Here is a 17,860-nt window from a genome sequence, read left to right as displayed (position 1 = left end):
GTCAATTGTGGTAATGTACTTTAAAGTAAAATAGAAAACCAACGACAAGAAAATATAATGTAACATTTACATAACAGCGATGCTTCAACAATTTAGTTCCTTATGTGCCAAAGTTTAAGTTGTTTTGGTACATCATTTATTTCGACACAGTGGCAGGTGGACTGGCAGCGTACTAAGCAACACTGGGCAACACGTTTTCCCGTCAACGTGAGAGACCCCGTGCCTTTTTCTCCAGATCGGCTCATTGCAGGTAGGCGCAAATTTCATGTTCTCTTCATCTCATTTGTTTTTGGCCTATATAAGTGCGTTGCTGACAGGCCATGTCCACTAATAACAAATCATAGTTCGAAGTCTCATTTTGAGAATTAAACTTTTTCGGAATTTCTGCAGGATTATACTGTGGAGTTCATAGCGAATGCGTCTTAACAAAATGACGTCAGGGCCGGCGTGGACGGATTGCCGTAAATGGCACATTTTTCTGCCCATGTTGTGGTATTCACAATGCCAGCAGGTCGCTATATGGGCTGCTACTCGTAATTACCTGGGTATTAAAGTTGGGCGTCCATGCAGCCTTTACTTGCTCAAGCAATGGGTGCACAGACGTTTCGCTAATTTGGCCTCGTGTAATGCACTGCCGTCTCCCTTTCTTGTAATGTTCTCCCTTTCTTGTAATGTGTAATGTGTTACACATTACAAGAAAGGGAGACGGCAGTGCATTACACGAGTGTAGTACTGGGTGCCAAGAAGTACGATGCTGTACGAGAATTCGTACCTGAGACGCTTGAGAACCGGCACTGAAGACTTCATTCGATTGTGCTGAAGCGGTCATTAACTTTTCAGGATTGCGATGTGTGGAAGGCTTCGTTCGATTGTGCTGAAGCGGTCATTAACGTTTCAGGATTGCGATGTGTTTTCATTGCCGGGGTGCTACCAGTGACATCGCAATTGCTAAACCGCTGTGTAAAGCCTGCTCATGCTTCTATACAGGAGGCGACATGCACCAGAAACAAGTGTTTGTGCGTGGCCTTGATGGCCGAACGCTGGTTATGGACTTGGCGTCCGACGCGCTGGTGTCCGAGCTCAAGGAAGGTCTGCGTGCCCGGCTGGGACTGCCGTGCGACCAACAGCGGCTGGTGCTGGTGTCTGGGCGGCCCCTGGACGATTCCGACGCTTTGGAAGCTGGCTGCAGCCTGGACCTGAGCCTGCGCCTGGTGGGCGGTGTCATCGAGCCCAGCTTGCGCATCCTGGCCCAAAAGTATAACTGTGACAAGATGATCTGCCGCAAGTATGTTCAGCTTCAGCCTAAACTCAGTCCTGTTTGGTATAGCACCTGCTGTGACGGTTGACTGCGAAGATTCAGCAGCAATCCTTTGCAAGTAATAAGCGAAAAGTGCCACTATTTCTGGTTGTTTTAATTGCCAGTTTTCGTATTTTTTTTAACACGATTGCGTTGAAGGTTTTGTTACACAAAAAATGTTGTGTTAAAGTTGTGAGCAAAAAAATTACAGGCATGGTGCGGGGCATGCAGTGACTTGCACTTGACGTTGCAGAGCACTGATTCTTCAGTGGTTTGTGTGATTTATGAGACCACAGGATATCGGGAAGTTGGGAGGAGCTGTAAACTGGGATTGCTTGTTTGAGGCGAAAAGGAGGAATAAGAATCAACCTTCCATTGCTCTTGGATGCCTAGTCGGGCATGCTGCTCCTGGGCCATATTCAGAGACATTTATAGAGCTTGATTAAAGTGGTGCATTATATGTAGGGTGTAACATGCACTGTTGCATCATGCCCTTAACGGCGAAGCTTGGGTGTCTGCCACATTTTTTTTTGTGTGTGTGTGTGACAAGGTAGCATTTCTTGGAGCTTACAAATCTTCTAAGGATTTACAGAATGAATGGTGGCAGCTGGCCATTTGTCCAGAATGTAGTCATTAATTTTCAGTAGCCTTCTTTTGTGGAAGGAAAATAAAACTGCCACATTGTCAGCTTGGGCATTTTCCTTGATTGAAGAAAAGCACGTGCTCAGTGTATTCAAGCTAGTGGTGGCACACATCGTGTGTTGAGACACAGAGGCAGCATTAAGGCAATGGAAAAGGGATGGAGAGCACCGATAGTCTGGCGGATAGTTCTCCCATTCATTTTCATTCAGTAAGGACTAGAGAAAGCCTGAATTGACTGTCGAATTACTAGGTTGGAACTAGCAAGAAGTAGAAACTGTCCTGTATCAAATGCCAGAATTCTTTAAAAAAAATCTTTTGGTTGTCTAAAACGAAAAATCTGTATGGCAATAACTGTTGAGGACAGGTAGACCAAACGTGTGTACACAGTCACACATGAACCAGCACATTTTGTCTAGGACAGTCTATCAAACTTGGCATGGAAAAAAAGAAGGCACTTTGCATAAACACATGACACTGATAAAAACGGCTACGGGATTCACATGAACCTGAAGAATGTGGACTCCTCAGTCTACAATGGTCACGCAACGAAAAAAAATGAAACCCACACAAAAATGCATTCTCATCATCTTTACTCACCATAGGGAGCATGTACTCTGCTACACCACAGACCTTGAGCACCCACGCTTAGCCGTGCGTGGCATCGCCATGTCCGGGGTAAACAGGCTCCTGGTGGTTGAGCCGGTGCCGAGTATTCGGCCCTTCCTTGGCGAAGGCAACGTGTCACTATATCTTCAGCTTCCCATAGAAGCCACTTCCGGTCTCGCCTGACTGGCAGTTGCATTTTCCTATCCTCCCCTCCACCTTTCACATTCCTATTTTTCTTATAGCTGTCCGGTCCCCACCTCTTTTCTTGAATTTTTCCTTCTTCTAGGCAGTTAGGTTTAACATTGTAGGATATAACAATCCTCAGTTATGCTATATTTGTTTATAGTGGCATTGCACATTGGTGAGCAGCAGTCTAGAGCGCCGCAGAGCAGCAGTGCTCTGCAGTGCAGGTCGGCACCATCTGATGTTAGGCTCCGAGAGTTCGCATCCGGTGCACATGCGCTGCAGAAACAAGGGATGCCTTCTCATCACTTCCTTGTTCCGCCTTTTTCTTGAGAGTTCGTTTTGTGCTGCCAAGGCGTCTTCATTCTGCTATGCTTCATGAGTGTAATGAGGCGGCCAGGCAAGCAAGCGCGAGTGATAGCGGACAATTCTTTTTTATTGTAGTGGCATATACGCTTCTTTGCATTCCACATTAAGGAAGCCAAATTCCTAGATCTGTACGGATGCCAAATGCGGTGCCCCCTGTAGCGGACAACGCAGCACAGATATGCATCATCAGACAATACAGCTGCAACACGTGGTGTGTGGTGGCAATATGTTAGCATTATATGAGCATTATATGGACAATGCGAAAACAGACCAAGCATCCAACTAGGCCCAATTCTCGCACTCTTAGCTTGGTACTAGTTTGAAAGGCATGATCACCCCCATTTGCATTGCCTTTGAAACTCACAATTATTCATCATCACTTGCACTTGCTTGCCTAGCCGCCTTAATGATTCGGGCAAAGCGCATAGTTTTTCTGGACGCTGTTACATATCACTCGGTGTGGCCCTGGTGGCGGAAAGTGAAAATGAGGCCGCCCACAAGCAGGCCTTATATGGCCGCACGTGCACACCGGATACATAACTCAGACCCTACCACTAGATGGCGTTGATTTGCTCTGCAGATCACCATAGACGCGCTCTAGACAAAGTTGCTCACCACTTCACAGCTGGCGCCGTGACCAAAGGTCGTGTATTTTTATGGCGTCAAAATTCTCTCTTCATAATCGCCCTTCCCTCAAAAAGAAGACATATTGAGACCCCTTCTCCCTCCACAGGAAACACATGGAAATGACTGCCAGACTTGTCTCCATTTCTCGTTACAAAGATAGGCCAAAGATACAAGATTAAAAGATGACAAATGTTGACCTTTTCCAGCATCAATATGATAAGTTCTCTGTAGTGAATTCATTTGGAGACATCCTTGTGACTGTTAGCCCAGAATGCTCCTTTAGCACCATCCGTGGAGTCATCTCAGATAACGGCTTTAAATATGTAAGCGAACAAGAGCTCGATGGAACAGACTGTTACAGCTGTTTACAGGGTAAAATTCGGACAAAGCACATCGTCACCCTTTTTTCATCCAAGATACTCTATGTGGATGTAGACTACACAAAAATTGAATCCAGGCAGTATGGCCACGGCTCACAGCTGCCGGGACAATGTCACATGTGCGAAATGTGCTTCCTGTGAGCATTCTGCCGAAAGCTATGTGACTGGGCCGCACCTCTATTTAAACTGGGAGAGCAATCATCCAGCCTACTCACGGTCTTGCCCAGCCTATAAGAAAGAAAAAGAAATAATCCTACTAAAAGTAACAAAATCTAGTTGCGTAAATTCTAAGGTGTGAAATGCTGGCAAAAGGGCACCAAGTCATAGTAGTTTAAATGTCTTTATGCATGCGTATGTGGCAGAAAGCGTGGACTGCTTTGTGTAGTGCAAGAAATGCGGGCTTTTAAAAAGCGTCCTCACTCTTTAGCCTAGTTACTATGCTAAAAACTTGCAAATCGTGTTCTTTTAGCAGATTTTTTTTAAATGGCAAAAACTGCAGCATATAGTACAAAAATCGCTTACTTTTATCTTTGGGGTTTGTGTGTAGACGTGGATGTAGTGTGAATACTTTTTGTGTTAAAAACAAACTGCCAGTCAAAACAGGAGTGTTCTTGTGAAGGGAAAGTGACAAGCTATCTGCTTGGGCAGGCCTTGGGGGCAGAGCTGAAAGTCTGGATGTAACTGTCTTGTAAGGGTACTGCATTGAAACTATTCCTATCTGCCCAGGTGCTATGCTCGGCTGCACCCAAAGGCCACGAATTGCCGCAAGCGCAAGTGTGGCCACTCCAACAACCTGCGCCCCAAGAAGAAGCTCAAGTAGACCACCTGTGTTTGTGCATTGCCTCATTCTGTGGAGCCAGGAATAAAGGTTGCTAGTTGGGCCAAGACTTTTTGTTTGTGAATACAGTGAGTTTGTGGACATATCCCGGACCTGTGATGCCCGGCACATACTTTCAGTGCAGCTGGTATAAAAGCTGCATGAAGTCTGCATTAGTGTTCGTTGTAGTTGCAGCCCAGCTTGCATACTCTTTTTACAGGGTGCTGTTGCAAATTATTACATTAGCTTGAGAAACAAGGTCACATGGAGCTGACAGGGCAAGCATTCAGCTTTTGTGCAGTGCCCAGATCTAATGCTACTAGCTGAAGCTTTTTTTAATAGGATAGAAAAGTGCTCTTTTGACTGACCTTTATGTGATAGCCGAAATGTGGTTGCACGCAAGTGTAGGAGATAATGAGAAAGTGAACAAATACAAAATAGCTGAAGAACAGTCGATGATGTGTTGCTGCTTTGTCCATAACCAGCACGATACAACATATTTTGTCGACAAGGATGTTAGCTTAAATGAGCACCTCGACGTGGACTCCTGACCGCTCAACATGAGCTTCTCGGGTCTTAAGTAGTCGTCCTCTTGAATTACATGCTGGTGTCTGGTGCCTTTGCACTTCCTGTGGATCAGCGAAACACCATGGTGATGCAAAATGCAAACTTTGGTTGCATAGCCTAGTAAAGGTGAAGCATCTGAACATGGAAAGACTTCGTCGCTGGGTCTTGGGCATTATTCAGGCATACAATGTTATGAGCATTGTCTTCGCTGATGTGAGGTCATGGAGAAAAATCGTTTTAAGGGAGGGCCTTGAAGCTGGAACTGGAGACTGGTTAGCAGTTGAGCACCAACCCATTCGATTGGGTTGGTGCCTAAGGGGAAGTATCGTCTGTTTTGGTTTAGCAACATCTGAGCATGTGTCGGTAAGTCCGCAGCAGCTACTGTGGAAAACCTCTTGGTCAAGCTTACTGCAGGTGCTGTTCCCATGACTGGGCCAGAGATTGGTGGTCCTCATAGACAAAAGTGTACAGCTTCTGGCATTCTTCTTGTGGCATAACTCGACAGCTGCAGTCCCTTATTTTCGGTTTTCTTTCTGTGCTATTAAATACCTGTGGTGACAGAGCTGTGCTTGCGGTAAGGAGGTAAGAAGTGGAGATATGAGAATGGCCTATAGTGCGGCAGTTGGCAAAACTTGCTGTGAAATTATTGTATTGGCACTGGGAATACTATTTCGTATGACTTGCTGCTTGATGCACATCTTAAAAACCTAATCCACTTGATGGCAGCGAAAAAGCTTAGCATGCAGAGCACATTTTCGATTACTTGTAGATAGATACTGTTACCCAGAATGTGGACTCTCCACATACGGAATATTTTGTTTTCTTGTGGAATTATGATGTACCTGTGCTAGCAGTGGTTCAACAGTAGTACCATTTGTGCCAAATGGAAAATACTCTCTTGGGACTGCAATTACGGCTATGATAACATGTAAAATTTTAGAATAGTTTGTGAGAACAGTTTGTTCGATTTGAGTTGTACCACGCTAGTCTGGATTAAGAAAAATAAGGGCCCTAGGCTAATGCGCAGGTAACACCCCTGTGCTACACTACCACAATTTCATTTTAAGTGCACACAATTTAGAAATGAAATTCGATCACTAGGATTTGCACGACACTAATGCACTTGCATTAGTTTTACAGATCATAAACACAACCACTAAGGTAATGGGGGACTTGTTCGGGAGGCTCTGTGCCCTGCCCTTTCCATTTTCTTTTTCCGAATGCAGGAGAGAGGAAGTCTGGCAGCTATATTTGAGAAGTGCAGGGTGGGGAAAGGAGAGAGACCTTCATTGAGACCTTTTTTTGTTATTTTTCTTTAAATGTTTTTCTTCGTAATTTTTTTTTTTTTGTCAGATTCCTTCGTGTCGCCCGTTGAAAAGGGTACGGCCACATCGCCATCACCATAACTGACCGTGTTGGCGGTGGTATGGAAAAAAAAGGCTTCGTTCCTCATTTTACAATTGCATATTTTGGATGTTTCATTCCACTGGTCATCTGATGCCACTGAACGGAGGAGTTCATGGCAAACTGTGAAAAACCCCTTTCTCGGTCAGGTATAGTGGCTCAGGGCCACTTACAAAGCTGGTGTTGACACCATGTTGAGTTTGTGTTGAATCAACAGGAAGCTGACATTAACCTGAAGTATGTTTTCGACTTAACACCTGATAGCCAAGATATTCATGGGCTTTGGGGGATTTTAGTTGATTTTCTGTAGCGGTTTTACGGAGCAAACGAAAGCCAAATTTGTTCGTTGCGACAAGGAAATGAACTCACTTCGGAAAGTATTTGCAAGGACATGTATGCTGCTACGTTGCACGTATCCATACATTAGGAGAAAAATTCATATATAATCTCAAATTACAAAAGAGGCATATGATGTGGTAGTTCAGAGTTCTTACTAAGTTTAATATATCTTGGTAATGGCTTTATTTTCATGGTTAAAAAACAAAGCACTGTTTTCAATCAAGAGAATGTCACACACAAACCTGATTAATTTTGCTGTGCACAGGACATAACTAGCAAAACTTATTTCGTATAACTTGGGTGTTTGGTAGTTCACAAATTGGCGCACATTGGGGCTCCCTTGTGAAGGAGCATATATAAGTGATTCTCCAACCATCGCTTTTTTATTTTACAAAACCCGACGTTTCGGAGCCGGCTCGGCTCCTTCTTCAAGGGTGGATGACGCGGGGCTTCAAAGGATTGGTCGTGGTCGAGGGTTAGAAGAAAGGGGGGGGGGGGGGGGGGATTAAGACGGTGCTCGCTGGGGTCTTTTTTCTTTTCTTATGTGAAGTGGCCAGGAGGTAGCGAAGACCTTGTAAGTATACAGCAGGAAGGCTGCCTATTGTCCTGTTGATATTATTTGCGGTCGACTGTATATGCCATGACTCGAGAAGGCGTCTTTTCCGGTAATTGGTCTCGATCTCCAGGATGAACGTTTCCTCGAAATTTATTCTGCGGTCGGAGAATGTTCAGCTACTTGGTTGCGTTCTCTTGAAAAATTTCGAAATGGCCGATTTTTCTGCCATAAGCAGCCAACTAACCACCGCACTTCGTAAGGTTCTGACGCCTTGGTCTGGACCAATGATGCGCACCGCCAGTGGTAATGTGATGACGACGATTGGCGTGTGCCCTTGTCGCACAGAGATTCGCTGTTTTACTTTCACTGGCATCTTTATCGTATTACAGCAGTGCTCAAAAGACCTGATTCTCGGCATCGATTTTCTTCAAGGGTATGGTGCAGTATAGACCTTCGGGAGCAGCTCATGGTATCATTTTCAATCAAATGAGCCGTTGATAGCAAAACAGGCTCGGAGCTCTCCACCTGGTGGGAATGATCGAGAGGCCTTACTGCGCGAGCGATGGACCCGCGTTGGCAAAAGACCGCCATCAAGTGGGCCGCGGATGTGCTGCAGCGACATAGACTGTCACACATCTAGTGCAATGAGGCCGTGTCTGGCCAATGCCACCTATAGAGCTTCTAGAGGGGGCTGCCCGGGCTTGCGGCCCACATCAGTGGACAAAAAAGTGTTTTCTCTGCGTAGAGAATCTTATCAATTCTTCGGCGACTGTTTCGCATCAACCTCCAAGGTCAGACAGACACCACTAACGAAGCACCTCACTTTTTATGCATCAAATACAGACTATTTTATGATTTAGAAATTTATGATTTCAACAGCGATAGCACATGAGCGATGCCATTCTATAAATGTGCATTGCGTGAAACGCGATGTGAGGTGTCGTCCTAATCAGTTGCGAGTGGTTACCAGGAGCAATTATTGAAAATTCAAATACTCAAAAAGACATTCTCTGCGGATTTTTTTTTTTTGCATCAGAATATGACCATCAAAAATTTGGGGGGCGCGCTCAAGCTTTGCCTTAAGAGTAGACGTGATCACGTCTTTAACGCTGCCCTTTCATCCGCAAATTTAATTCGTTTGTTTAAGATTATTTTGGGGGAAAGGATCGAATGCGAGATCTCACTTCTTATTGGACGCTTGCACTTGCATTAAACGGCATAAAATTGGAGGTACAGCATTTGTCAGAAATGTAGAGCACATGGGGTCTGCTTCTGAGCAGTGTAGTGGCGCTGATTTAGCATTAGTGAAGGTCCTTCCCATCGGAGAAGGTAGGACAAAAAATTTTACCATCAAGAGATTTGGAAAACTCTTAATGTATTATTACAAGCCGCACGAGGTAGCTCGGAAGCAGACCCTCTGGGATCTATACTTTTGACAAAGACTGTACATGTGCCTTCGGTTCGAATTTCTATTACAAAATCCGCTTCAACTTGACTAGCAGATGCATGGATATGCTAAATCGAAAGTGCGATGTTACGACACCGTCCTGAACGCTCCACAAACTGTTGTATAATAATTTTAATAATATTGCGCGCGTAATTTTTTTTTTTTCGACATGTTTTCCGACACACTTGTTTACGCGATATCTCAATTCTTGGATTACGGCGGCGGCTTTTCGGCGGAGCGAGCCCTACACGCCTTCGGGGAAGCGCGTCTGTCCTTCGCCATTTACGATGTATTTATTTTTAGTGTTAGGTGCCAAGCTCAGTATGTATCTCTCGCTTGTTTTCCTTTTTTGGCGAGCCATTTTGCACGCCAGTACCTTGGTGGCCTAGTTATCTCTACTAGTTTGCAAATATTTGAGTCAATTACTTTGGCAATAGTAGATAATGTCTGACGTCGGCGTGCACGAGCACGGCTCTGGCAGATGACATGGCAGTGCACCAGCTGGGACCTTATTCTAGACAATTTGCCACTTTGTTCAAATTGTGACGTACGCCTGATGTGTTCAGTAAGAAAGTGCCAGATTACGTAAGCACACAATCGGATTACGTATTCTGAACAAAAAGCCAAGACAATTGCAGAAATAGAGCTCTGTCGTCTGCTATTATATATATTGGCGCCAAGTATGGAAAACGACGATGCTCCAGGAACCGAGCCTCTACGGTGCATTTCCGTGATTCGGACGCCACTGGTTGCAGTGAGGGCGAGTGAAATACGTTGCGGCGTTGCAGTCTCAGTGTATCATGACATAGTTGCGATCGGACATTCGGCAGCAGCTATGCACGTTAAGGCTGGGCGAGTTTACGAGGCACGAGGAGCGACAGCTGAAGAACAAGAAAGGCAACGAAATAACAGTGGTTCGATGCAGAATGCGAGCGGAAACTGGCATTGCTCCTCATAAGCGCCGATATCCTCTCACTTTCACTTATCAGCGGCATCTGAATGCAGGAACTAAAGCGCTTAAGGACAGCGCCATAAACAAAAGGAATCGACAGTTTTGCGAAGTAGCTCTAGCCCTGGCGAAGAGGCGCCCGCGCAGCCGGCATGGACGTCCATGTCCGAGGACAACGCTCGCACTCTCAAAGTATTAGTTAGTGTTAGATACTGAATGCGCTGCCCACCTTTTTCGAACAGCCGCGTTATGACCAGCTACATTCAGGTCAGCAAATCTGCTTAGTTTCTAACTTTTGTCGGCCTGAGGTGTGTAGAGCGCAGAGAGAGGGAGAGAGAGAGAGTGTGCATGGCGTTTGTAACGGAAGACAGCCAGTGCCCTTGTGCGGCTGTTAACTTGCGTCTTCATTGCTGAAAAATGCTCTTGTGACTTCGGTTCAGTGCTTTCGGCAATTACAACGAGGTATCTTAGCTTCTCCACCCAGATTAATTTTCTACCAAACTGCGGTATTCGCCATGATTTTATGTGCTTGCCTCAAACTGGCCCCAAACGTGGCGCCCAACTTCTGCTGTTTACAGCAATGGCAGCACACCCTTTATGCCTTGAAACGTTATTTTGATATCACTGGATGATGTGCATGCATGACTTATTTCCCGCTACGCAATGTCACCCAATCAGATTTCAGGAAGCGTCTCTTGACAGCAAGCAGTACATTTCACCCCATTCGTAATACAAGCCCAAGTGTTTTCCTTCCTACCATGTATACCGTCTTTTCCCCTCCACAAGTACTTATATGTACCATCCAGGCAGCATAAATAACTCTGCTAAAATTTCGCTTGTAAGGTCACGTCGTATCGACGTCACCGCAAAAAGCCATTTCGACAGCTCAAAATTTCGCGCTACAAATTTGAAGCACGTGGCTATTCTGAGAGCCAATAAGAAAAACAATAAGGCGCCGAACAGAGCCTATGAGTGTCGAGAATAGGGCCCCTGGTCGTCGAGTGGTGTGATGTCACTAAATCACATGACATTACCGCGTGGGCAGGCGCTGCCAACTCCGGTTTCGCCTTCGAGATCGGAGGGTGCTATAAGAATTCAACATTCCAGGTGCCTCGGATCCTGATTTGTCTGTTCACGCAGACACCTTCGTACAGCTTGGTTAATTTAATCTACGTCGGATGATTTTTCACAAAATTGCGCATCTTAAGACTAAAACAAATCAACGTCCGTTATTTTCCATGTGACCACATCGTGACGAGGGGGATGTCTCAACATCCCACTGGTCTGCCTAGAAGTTTCCCTTCTCCAGTTACGCTCGCCGATCGTTGGCGATCGCTGCTATGAAACGGCACGGCGTTCGGTTTTCGTCTGACAGCCCAGAAGCCTCGCCTACCAGTAAAGCTATGTAAAGCTACTGTGCCGGCGGCCATGTTGAGTTAGACTCCGAGTGCATTCTGAGTACTTTTTGTGTTCCTGCAGGCGATATCGTGCTCTAAATAATGACAGAAGCTCTGAAGCTTTGCACCTTCGCTTTCTTGTCTTAATTTCTCTACAGACGGAAGCGTCACGGATTGGTTGTTCGTGCTTTCAAATCCTTCATTTGTTTCGCAATCTTTTCAGCTCGCAGGTCTGAAACCGTCGCAAACGAACTGCTGTGTGCTGGTTCAGCTAACGCTTACTATAAATGACTTTTCAAACGCTTTCGAGAGCAGGGAGCTGAGCCCTTGGAGGAACAAACCCTTCACTGAGTTCTGCAAAACACTTCGTATTCAGGCATGTCGCGCACCGTTCGCAAAAAACACCGATTGACCGGCGCTGTGTATCTATTTTTAGTGTTCCACGCACGTCAAAAGATAAACATGCGCACGGCGTCACTAAGAAATAACTGAGTCGTGGTGACATGATGGTTGGCATCGTCTGCTAAAAAAGCAAACGATGGAGGGAGCTTGCCAGGTCATGTGACCATTACGCTGCTTCCTGTTAGAGCGGAAGGCGAGACATGTCAGCAAGTAGTCCGAGACTGGAAAATAGAAAGTACCCAATGTGGTGGTGCGTGCTAAGATGCAGGCTGTCTCAAGCCATGTGTTATCGGCAGGCGTCTCAAGTGCAGATAATAAAGGCAGCCCGTCGAGCTATGTGCTAACTATACCGTACCTAGACCACACGGGAAACTCATTTCCTCCACCCTTCCCTCCTTTGGGCTTTTTTGGTTTTTGTTGCCGTGACTTTGGCTGTGAAGTTTCCTGCTTTTGCACCATATGTCGTATGTTACTCAGCACCCATATTAGGTATATCTTAGCGTATACGGTTTTCTTGACGTTATCATGTTTGTTCTTTTGGTTTTACTTCCATGAGCTGGGTATATATTCCGCGTTTTTCTATTAAAGCTTTATTTTTGAAATAGCTCTCGTGTTGTGCCTTTCTCTTATACCTTGGTCCTCGTTTTTTGCGAATTTCATTATTATTCATATACAACTAACTATAAGAGGCTTGGTACCGGTGATCACGGAGTCTCTTTGTCGTGATGTCACGAGTGTTGATCAACGTTCTCAGGAATCAGTGTGCCCTCTGGTGCCGACCAAACAGTCGCAGGAAATAACAATATAATTGGTTTGGTAAGTGGGGTTTAACGTCTGAAAGCGATTCAGGCTATGAGAGATGCCTCCATACAATTAATTTTTCGAGGTCGAAATAAGATTGAGTTATTATGAGTACACCTGTGCGCCCGCACGACCTTGCCCGCACCTCTTTAATATAAGTTACATTCCCATTTTTTAGGCTCATCCTAACTTTTTGTTAGCGGTTTTGGACTTTTTCGTGCCACCTTCAGCATTGACAGCCGAGCCGGGTTCATCGAGTTCTGCAGAATAACTGGCCAACATCAACGCTGCTCCTTTTGTCAATGGACAGATGAATGAGTCTTTGCAGTTCCTATATCGATCACCAGCATGTCATAATTATTGGCTGATTATTGAAGGCCTTATTAGCAATCAAATTAAGAAAGACGATGAATCAGATGGCCGGGAGCCTTGAGCCCCGGCCAGGCCACTACCGCCGACTGAACGGCAAACTCTCCCACTGCTTCATGGGTGGATATTACAGAGTGGGGTTGGTATTCGCGGACGTACCAATGCTCCCACAGAACGTGGGTTAGAGTTGCTAGTTCGCTGCAGCTCTTACAGTATTTAAGCATTGGTCGAGGTACATGTAGGCATACAGATTTGGATGCGGGCATAATCCTGGGTCTTGGACAGCGTCTTGTGTCCCGCAGGTACCTGCGGCGTATACATGGCCATTTGATGCTTGATTGAGCTGTCGTCTCATAATGGTTCGAGAGCACGTGACGGTGTTGCAAAGAAGAAGAAGAAGAAGGAGGAGAAGATAGGCCCTGTTTCCGCTTCATTTCGACCGGTCCAGTTCAACGCCTGAAGAACAGCAACAAACGACGACCAGTCCGCTGTGGCCATGCCCAACGTTATTAGAACGTCCGGCCACCGAAAGAGGAACCCTACGCCGTCGCGCGTGCCGTCGGCGATACGAAGCGGGACCAACTGCAGGACCGAGGTGAGTTTGCCTCTAAAGGAGCCCGACAGCAAACGCAGACGCTACGAGGCTGCTACTTTGTGGCTCATCGGATTACTGCCCGAAGGCGCAAACAGAGAGCCCATGGAATGTGCAGTTCGAAGGGAAGATATTTACGGTCTCTTTGAGGGGAAGGGGGAAGAAATATCTTACAAGTGCGTGACAGATGCGTCCCTTTGGTGTACTAAACAGCAGTGTTTGATGCATGCCTAACCTGTGAAAGGTACTGGCTGTCAAGGCGCTCGTGTGCATTTAATGTGTTATTCCGCGCGCATCAAAGTGATCTAGCATCCTCGAAAATAAAGTGCATTTCAATTGCCAGTTGCCTAGACCAACAATACGCTTATGATAGCGAGTGTATTTACTTAAGGCGTTTTGCATGCTCTACTTTCGTTTCCAAAACCTTCGTAGATTGCTTGTTGTGGCTTCAGCTAAAACACTTTCTTTCAACGCATCTGATTGGAGCCATGAAGAATATTCCCTCCTTTTCCAGCAACTTTACTGAAAGCATGCCTATCCTACAGTGAAATAGACCATCGTACAGTAAAGTTTCCCGGGTTTACATGGCTACGCTAGCAAGTTTTGACTTTGTGTAGCTTTGTTTTCCTGGTTTAGTTTCCCTTAATTTGGTTTGATTATTCTTTTGTTGCACAGCACTAAAGCTTATGTCCAGTTGTTCAAGTAGCCGGCATGGTATACTAGAATACAACCGCAGTTGGTGGTACCCAAATCTTTAGCAGGCCACAAAAGTCCCTGTTAAGAGCTAAATAAATACATTGAAAGGCTATGGAAAATTACGGCGTGATAGCTTAAAAGAGCATTAAAATGAAGGATAACAAAAAGTTATATACTTCTGTAGCAGGTAAACAAACGCTAAAGACTGCGTAAGAACCTTCATATAGCTATTTGGTCCACATGATCCTAGCCGCGAGCGAATGATAGTCTCTCTGGCACGCTGTGAATAGCGTTCTTCGGCACCAACACATTGTCATCGGTGCCACACCGTCTGAGACGGTAGAGTCCACGATAACTGGCAACAACTTGACTTGAGGGGAAAAATGAACTGAAATCTTTATACAGGAATGTACATATTGTAAGGCAACGCGAAGGTCGGACTTGGGGAATCAGGCTTTATTACAGACCTGAAGCCTTGGTCGCACACTGCAGCCAAACACACTCCGCGATGACGATGGGTATCTACAAGAGGGAGCAGGATGAAGATGAAGCAGCACGTTCAGCAGTGTGGAAGATGAAGCGCCACACAGTGCTCACACTATTTCGCCCGCGCAGTTCAAGCGGCCAACCTGGCCGCAATTAGTCCGCAGGATTGCGCCGAATAAAAGGTTTCATACGTGAAACGTGGACAACTTCAGTGCCACGGTAACGACAGTCCGGAGGAGGGTAAACAGGGGAGACGCGATAGTTGACCGGGGAGGTTTTTGCAACAACTGTGTAAGGACCAATGTAACGGTGCTGTAACTTGTCACAAAGGCCAGAAGTGCGTAATGGGGTCCAAAGTAACACCTCGTCGCCGGGACGGAACGAAACTTGGCGATGGGTTGCATCATAGCGGTACTTGCGGTCTTCCTGGCTAGCTTCCGTGTTGACGCGAGCAAGCCGGCGTGATTTGGCCACTCGGGAAAGGAACTGGTCAGGAAGAGAGGATGAGGAACTGGCATGTGTAGAAAGAAAAGAGGCGTCAAGAAAGGTAGCGGGAGAACGGCCGTAGACGAGGAAAAACGGGGTGTAACCTGTGGTCCGCTGTACAGCCGTATTGTAGGCGAACGTAACAAAAGGAAGTATTACGTCCCAGTTTCGGTGGTCCTGGTCGACATACATAGACAACATGTCAGAAAGCGTGCGGTGGAACCGCTCAGTCAACCCATTGGTCTGCGGGTGATAGCTGGAGGTCAATTTGTGATGTGTGGTTGAGGCCTCAATAACTTCGGCTACAATCTTCGACAGAAATGTCCGACCACGATCGCTGAGAAGCACTTGAGGGGCCCCATGGCGCAGTACGAGCGATTCCAAAAAGAAGGTCGCGACCTCATGTGCTGAGCCATTAGGCAGGGAAGCGGTCTCAGCGTAGCGTGTTAGGTGGTCGACGGCGGTGACGATCCAGCGATTACCTCGTGCGGACAATGGAAGTGGCCCGTATAAGTCTATGCCAACAACGGTAAAGGGAGTAGCAGGGCAAGGTAGCGGCTGTAGTAGGCCAGCAGGAGGAGAAGTGGGCCGTTTGCGGCGCTGACATGGCAGACAAGAGGCGACGTATTTTGCCACACTTGAGGCGAGGCCTGGCCAGAAGAAACGGGCTTTCACGCGGTGGTAAGTTTTATGAAAGCCTAAGTGACCGGCTGTAGCATCATCGTGGAAAGCCGCCAGGATACGGATGCGAAGCGCTTTCGGAATAACGGGGACCCAACGGGTGCCTTCGGAGCAATAAATATAACGGGAGAGCACGCCGTTGTCAAGTTTGAACTTTTGGAGTTGCCTGCGCATCCTAGCGGTAGGAGGGTGAGAAGCACCGGTGAGAAGGTCGATTAGGGAAATACAGTAGGGATCTGCTCGCTGGTTTGAAATAATGGCGTAGCGATCTGGAGCAGCGGCAAGAGTAGCACAGGTTAAGGTTGGGGCTCTGGACGACATTGGGACGTCGAGGGTGCACACAGGAAGGCTCGAGGAAGCACTAGGTGGTGAATCTGAGAGCGGGCAGCGGGAAAGAGCATCGGCATCTCGATGTTTGCGTCCCGATTTGAATACGACATCAAAGTGGTACTCCTGCAAACGCAGAATCCAACGGCCCAGGCGTCCAGTCAAATTTTTGAAGGTTGATAACCAGCACAGAGCGTGGTGATCGGTAACGATCGGGAAATGGCGGCCGTAAAGGTAGGGGCGGAATTTCTGAACTGCCCAAACGACGGCTAGGCACTCTTGCTCAGTGATGGTGTAGTTGCGTTCCGCTATTGTTAGAGTTCGACTGGCAAACGCAATTACCTTTTCCCGAGAAGCTGTATCACGTTGCAGAAGTACGGCGCCGATACCGAGGCTGCTGGCATCGGTGTGAAGAATGGTGGCAGCAGTGTCGTCGAAGTGAGCGAGAACAGGGTCCGAAGTGAGGGCATTCTTTAGGGTTTGGAAAGCTTTTTCGCATTCTTCGGACCAATTGAAAGTAGTACGGTCTGTAAGGAGGCGGTGGAGCGGTGCAGCAATGGTAGCGAAATTTGGAATGAAACGGCGAAAGTACGAAGACAGGCCAAGGAAACTGCGTAGTTCCTTAGTGCGCTGAGGGCGTGCAAAGTTCAAAACTGCAGCAAGCTTGTCAGGGTCGGGTCGAATGCCATCGCGGCTGACGAGGTGGCCCAGGATCTTGATTTCTTTCTTGGCGAAATTACACTTTTTTGTGTTCAGCTGGAGACCGGCGGATGCCAGGCACGTTAATACTTGATCAAGGCGGCATAAATGATCAGAAAAAGTCGCAGAGAAAATAACTATGTCGTCTAGGTAGCACAAGCATGTTTTCCACTTAAGTCCTCTAAGAACAGTGTCAATCATGCGCTCAAACGTAGCGGGGGCATTACAAAGTCCAAAAGGCATGACATTGAATTCGTAAAGCCCATCGGGAGTAGCGAATGCGGTTTTTTCTTTGTCGGCTTCGTGCATCGGTATCTGCCAGTAACCGGAACGCAAATCCAAAGTGGAGAAATATTCGGCGCCCTGAAGACAGTCGAGGGAGTCGTCAATTCGTGGCATAGGGTAAACATCTTTTCGAGTGACTTTGTTAAGTGCGCGGTAATCAACGCAAAAACGCACGGACCCATCCTTTTTTTTGACCAAGACGACCGGAGATGACCAGGGGCTAGCTGATGGCCGAATAATGTCTCGCCGGAGCATATCATTCACATTATCTTCTATGATTTTACGTTCTGATAAGGAAACACGGTAAGGGCGGCGGCTAACAATAGAAGTACCTTCTGTAATAATGCGGTGCTGTGCAGAAGACGTTCGGCCCAAGGTCGGAGAAGTGACATCAAAGGAGGCTTGGTGTTTTCGAAGTAATTCCTGCAAAGCTTGGCGGTGAGTCGCAGGAAGGTC

General features: G+C 46.6%; 1 protein-coding gene across 1 annotated transcript; it reads left to right on the top strand.

Annotated features, from left to right (window-relative positions):
• Positions 1 to 111: 111 nt before the first annotated feature.
• LOC146185083 (ubiquitin-ribosomal protein eL40 fusion protein-like) lies at positions 112 to 4,991 on the top strand. Its single transcript, XM_084606070.1, has 3 exons — positions 112 to 250; positions 988 to 1,285; positions 4,831 to 4,991. Exons 2-3 carry the CDS (start codon positions 996 to 998, stop codon positions 4,922 to 4,924), a joined length of 384 nt encoding a protein of 127 aa, XP_084462196.1. The 5' UTR covers positions 112 to 250; positions 988 to 995; the 3' UTR covers positions 4,925 to 4,991.
• The last annotated feature ends 12,869 nt before the right edge of the window (positions 4,992 to 17,860 follow it).

Source organism: Amblyomma maculatum, chromosome 6, assembly GCF_055883805.1.
Source record: "Amblyomma maculatum isolate TAMU_Amacu chromosome 6, ASM5588380v1, whole genome shotgun sequence".
Classification (NCBI taxonomy): Eukaryota; Metazoa; Arthropoda; class Arachnida; order Ixodida; family Ixodidae; genus Amblyomma; species Amblyomma maculatum.
Note: the sequence above shows the minus strand (reverse complement) of the source record. Positions and strands in the feature narration are given on the sequence as shown.